This window comes from Contarinia nasturtii, unplaced genomic scaffold, assembly GCF_009176525.2.
Source record: "Contarinia nasturtii isolate CC-2019 unplaced genomic scaffold, AAFC_CNas_1.1 Cnas_scaffold_1699, whole genome shotgun sequence".
In the NCBI taxonomy this organism is placed as follows: domain Eukaryota; kingdom Metazoa; phylum Arthropoda; class Insecta; order Diptera; family Cecidomyiidae; genus Contarinia; species Contarinia nasturtii.
Window position 1 is genome coordinate 3,149,673 of NW_022199032.1, and position 5,683 is coordinate 3,155,355.

A 5,683-nucleotide genomic window follows, 5' to 3' on the forward strand; every position below is an offset into this window, starting at 1 on the left:
ATCCAGGCCAACTAGGACCATCGTAGCCAAAACGAGACATTCATTGCCAGAAGGTCATGCTGTGCATTTGGTGGGATCAGAAAGGTATCGTGTATTATGAGCTGCTAAAACAAGGTGAAACGGTTACAGCTGAACGCTATCGACAACAATTGAACAAATTGGCGCATACATTGAACAAAAAACGGCCGTTGGTAGAGAGAAAACACCATCGAGTTTTGTTTCACGACGACAATGCTAAGCCACACCGAGCAGTGCTCGAGCACACATCGTCAAACAAAAGAAAGAGGCGTTCGGTTGGGATCGGCTTGATCACCCCCCGTACTCTCCAGACCTTGCCCCTTCTGACTACCACTTGTTTCGATCAATGCAAATGGGCTTGTCTGAAATATCGTTTCGAAATCCTGAAGGAGTGCGAAAATGGATCGATGAATGGATATATATAGCGTCAAAAGATGAGGAATTCTTTCGACGCGGAATCGACAAGTTACCAAGAAGATGGACGGAAGTCATAGCTAACGATGGGCAATACATTGGTTAAAAAATATTGTACAGTTGTTTTTAAATAAATGTATCTTTTCACACAAAAATCCTTAAAAATTAATTGGCACACCAAATAAAATATTTTGAATTGTTTTAAATCGCTTTGAAATCGTATTACAGAATTAGTATTTTTTTAAATTTACCTAATAGATAATTGAAAACAGAACCCTTTTGCAATGCCATTTTTTTTATTTAACCTTTGTTGTTTGTTGTCATTTTTAAGTACCTTTTTATGATATGTTTATCATTTTCACGTTTTACAATATTTTTGTGCTATAATGTGCGTCACTTCAATCTTGTGTTTTTTTTCTTCAAATAATTCGCTGATTATAAAACAATAAAAAAGATAATTTTTATCCATTTTTCTATAAAATACGTTGTCACCAGCTTTAAAGATTTAAACGAAATAAATATTCCAAGCAAAACAACAAGTTAAATTCGAATATTTTTTTTCACATTTCAATTGTGATTTCATCGAAGTAATTTCATCACAAGATGAAATTCATTATAGGCATATTGTTTGTAGCGGCACTACTAGGAGATGTTCTTACAGTTAACAGAAGCATATATAAAACATGCAATCAAAGTAGCTTTTGCAGGTGAGATTTAAAAAAGGTTTTGATAGCTGGACCAACATGTCACTGTTTCAAAGTGTAGAGAATCATATATGCTTCCAAAATTAATAAATGCAATTTATTATTATAAAACTTTGATTTAAAATTTATTTCTCATTAAATTTATTCATTAAATAAAAAATAAAGACGGTGTCGTAAAGTGACTCCAAATCGTTCACCGTATGAATTGGTGCCGGCCTCATTAAAAACAGACACCGACTCGATTCAAATCGACCTTGTGAATAAAAATAATGGTCATATATTTGTGCTCACACTTGAAGGTGTTCAGGTAAATAAATTCAAACTAATTTTGCATAGATTTCATATTTCATTAAAACTTTCGTTAATTGCTTAAGGGTGATGTTTTTCATGTTACAATTGATGAGAAACTTCCAATTAAAAGAAGATACCGAGTTACTGATGCATTGAAAGGTCCCATTAAACTAGATACGTACGTATAATACGCTTTTTATTCATGTCATCAAAATCTTATTTCGCAAAAATAATCTATTGGTTAAACAGTATCAATGTGATAGAAGTAAATAAAAGCATTGTTGTTACTTGTGGATCGAATAAAGCCGTTCTTCATGCAAGCCCATTTAAAATTGATTTCTATCGAAATGGGATGTGGATTTTGTCGGCAAATGACAAAGGTTTATTCAAATTCGAACATTACCGCAGAAAACCCTATAGGCCAGAGTGAGTATGTTTGCTTTTTTAAAAAATCTTTCTGACTTTTCTCAATTTAATATGATAGACTGTCGAATGATGATACTGATAAGGAATCGGGTGCCTGGGAAGAAGACTTCCTACAACAGAATCTTTACATGCACCATGATTCAAAACCAAATGGACCCGAAGCAGTTGCACTTGATTTCACATTCCCACAGGCTCAAATACTTTTTGGTATGCATTTTAATTGTCATTTATGATGGTGTAATTCAAAACAACTGTTTTTTTTTTTTTTTTTTTTTTTTGAAGGTATTCCCGAGCACGCTGATTCATTTGCACTCAAATCGACTTTGGATGGCGATCCATATCGATTGTATAATTTAGATGTTTCTTATTACGAAGTAGAAAGTAGAATGGCTTTGTACGGTTCGGTTCCGATTATCTATGGACATGGGTAAAAAAAATCATTCACTTTACACTTATTTTACATATCAATTTTTGAACTAATTATAATAATCATCAGAATAAATGGTACAGTTGGTGTTTTTTGGATGAATTCGGCCGAGACATGGGTTGATATTCACAAAAATAACTCATCTTCACATCAAGAACCACTTGCATCACATTTTATGTCTGAAACGGGAATCGTCGACACGTTTATTTTGTTGGGTGAAACTCCACAAAATACATTCAAGCAATATACGGATTTGACCGGCGTTGCTCCATTGCCACAACAAGCTACACTTGGTTTTCATCAAAGTCGATGGAATTACAAGGATGAAAATGATGTTGTTAATGTTAGTTCAAATTTTGATGTTCATGACATACCATTGGATACGGTAAGATTTCAATTGATATTTTTTTGTGCAATTTCAACTGAGTCGCGTTATTAAACAATGTTAACGAAATAATTGAGGTAATTTTTAGATGTGGCTAGATATTGACTATACTAATAACAAACAGTAAGTTCGATTTCATTTCTTAGATTTTTGTATTTGTTAACTATTTTTTTAAATTTTTGCTATAGATACTTTACATGGGATCCAAAACTATTCCCTAATCCCATGAAAATGATCGGAAACTTAACTGAAAAAGGTCGGCATTTGGCAATAATCATTGATCCACATATCAAAGTATCACGAAGTTATAAAATACATAACGATTGCTCGAATCGTGGTTACTATGTAAAAAACAAAAATGGAAATAATTTCAAAGGTTTGTTTAGTATTTGGTCATTTTCATAAGTGTTAACGTGAGAATGTTATAATTGATGACAACAAATTATGAAGTAAAGTGGTCCTTTTAAAATTACAGGTACGTGTTGGCCTGGACAGTCAAGTTATGGTGATTTTTTCAATCCAACCGTTCGCAAATACTTTGCTGATCAGTATCTCATGGAGAATTTCAATACAACAAATGATGTTTTCATTTGGAATGATATGAATGAACCGAGTGTGTTTTCCGGTCCCGAATATACGATGCCAAAAGATAATGTACACACGACCGAATTAGGATCGTTTGAACATCGTGCTGTACACAATTTATACGGTCATATGCAAACAATGTCTACATTCGATGGTTTGTATCGCCGTGGAAATGGTAAATATCGCCCCTTTATTTTAACACGTAGTCATTTTGCGGGTAGTCAACGTTATGCAGCTATTTGGACCGGTGATAATATAGCTGATTGGAGTTATTTAAAGGTTTCATTGAAAACATGTTTAACACAAGCAGTAAGTGGATTTTCATTTTGTGGTTCAGATGTTGGCGGATTCATAAATAATACGAGTGAAGAATTGTTTGAGCGTTGGCATCAAGCAGGTGCATTTCAACCATTTTTCCGTGCTCATGCTTCGAATCACACTAAACGTCGCGAACCATGGCTATTTCCAGAAGCAACAAAACTTGTTGTTCGTGATGCGATCCGTAAGCGATACACATACTTGCCACTTTGGTATGTTTTATTCTACGAACATGAGCGATTTGGTTTGCCAGTGATGCGACCACTTTTAAGTCATTTTCCATATGATCCAGAGGCATTTCCAATCGATAATCAATACTTATTGGGGGACAAACTCTTAGTTCACCCAGTTACGGACAAGGGCGCCAATAAAGTTGATGTTTATTTTCCACATCATAATGCCACTGGCAATGGCGATTTGTGGTACGATATTGATGATTATACCGTGTATAATTCCACTGGATATGTTTCGATTCCGGTAAATCGTTATAAGATACCAGTTTTTCAACGTGGCGGAACGATAGTGCCAAAAAAGGAATATGTACGACAAGCATCTACATTGATGAAAAACGATCCATTCACATTGGTCGTCTGTTTGAATAAATTTAAAGAAGCCAATGGTACACTTTATGCTGATGACGAAAGAAGCTACGAATATCGTAACGGCAAATACATTTATGCGCACATCGAATTTAAGGAGAATATACTGAGCAGCAAATCCATCGATCCAAGTGCAGCATTTGATTCGTTTCTTTCAATTGAACGTGTTGTTATTGCTGGCTTCGATACAGCTCCGAAAACGGCCACATATTCAACCGCATCAAAACGCGTCATACTAGATGTCATTAAGGACAAAAACTCATATACCATCCATAATCCGGGCGTCAACATTGCGGAAGATTGGACAATCGTTTTCAATTCATCATCAAGACATAGCTCATCATTTATAGTTTTATTGTCTTTTATGTTCTTCTACTTTTTCTACTTCAATTTACTATTGTAAAAAAGAAATTAGCAAAGTTCGCTCAGTTACAGATTTACCAGCATTGAAATTGTAATGTTACTAACCATTAACATAAACGTCTGTAATAGTTAATAAAATTATAATAGCTATTAATGTAATGCTAACATCTAACATTACAATTTCAATAGCTAATACCGATAATGTCTTGTTTCAATAACAATGTGTTACCCGTATTGTTAAAAATCTAACATTAATATTGAGACTTTTCAACACAACTTTAAGTTGAAAATATATTTACAATATATGGAATTTGTGTCTGCTCCAAGCTCAGCATTGAAATTGATTTGGTTGATGAGCAATTTCAATGATGAGCTTAGAGCAGACACAGACGCCATCTATTGTAAATATATTTCCAACTTAAAGTTGTATTGAAAAGTCTTATTATTACTCTTAGATTTTTGACATTAGCGGCAGCGTTGAGTAACACATTATTATTGTAACGAAGCATTGCCAGTAATGCAATAGCTATTACTGGTAATGCTAGAATCTAACGTTACAATTGTAATGACCTTACTGTAATGCTTCGTTACAATTGTAATGTGTTACTGCAAAATGTGAATCTGTACGCTCAGTAGCACATTAGCATATAATTCGAATAAATTGAAAATTAAAAAAGTCACTCAAATTTTATGGTTTAAAGTTTGATTTTTATCAATTTTTCAGGAGGATACGATCCACATTGTTCAAAAATAATTATCGAGATCGGCATCATTTTGATTGAGTTTATCAAACTTTTTACAAGCGTTACACATTATCATTGTGATGATTTTTCGAGATTTCGTTTAAATCTCAATTTCGACGTTCGAATGACAAAACATTATAGTTTGTTAGCCAATAGTAAAGCCACAATTTTTTTTCATCCTTACTTTTATTCCATTCGGACTTTTTCTCTCTAGCAAATATGATATGGCAATGAACCATCTCGTTTTTATGATTCGACTCTATCAAAGTTGTAAGCAATGTTACCAAAATTACTTTCGATGAATTTCCGGGATGTATATACATGTACAGGGAAAATTACTTGGGCAGTTTGTTTGCTTGCATTCTTTTAACAGTATCATAACAAATCGAATGGAACCGAGGCTGCTGTCT

General features: G+C 33.9%; 1 protein-coding gene across 1 annotated transcript; it reads left to right on the forward strand.

Moving 5' to 3' along the window:
- The first annotated feature begins 953 nt into the window (after positions 1-953).
- On the forward strand, positions 954-5,216 carry LOC116347114 (neutral alpha-glucosidase AB-like). The gene is made up of 10 exons (XM_031777549.1): positions 954-1,139; positions 1,302-1,443; positions 1,511-1,605; positions 1,677-1,853; positions 1,912-2,060; positions 2,136-2,280; positions 2,350-2,665; positions 2,754-2,788; positions 2,854-3,041; positions 3,141-5,216. The coding sequence occupies exons 1-10, from the start codon at positions 1,036-1,038 to the stop codon at positions 4,568-4,570; spliced, it is 2,781 nt and encodes a 926-aa protein (XP_031633409.1). The 5' UTR covers positions 954-1,035; the 3' UTR covers positions 4,571-5,216.
- The last annotated feature ends 467 nt before the right edge of the window (positions 5,217-5,683 follow it).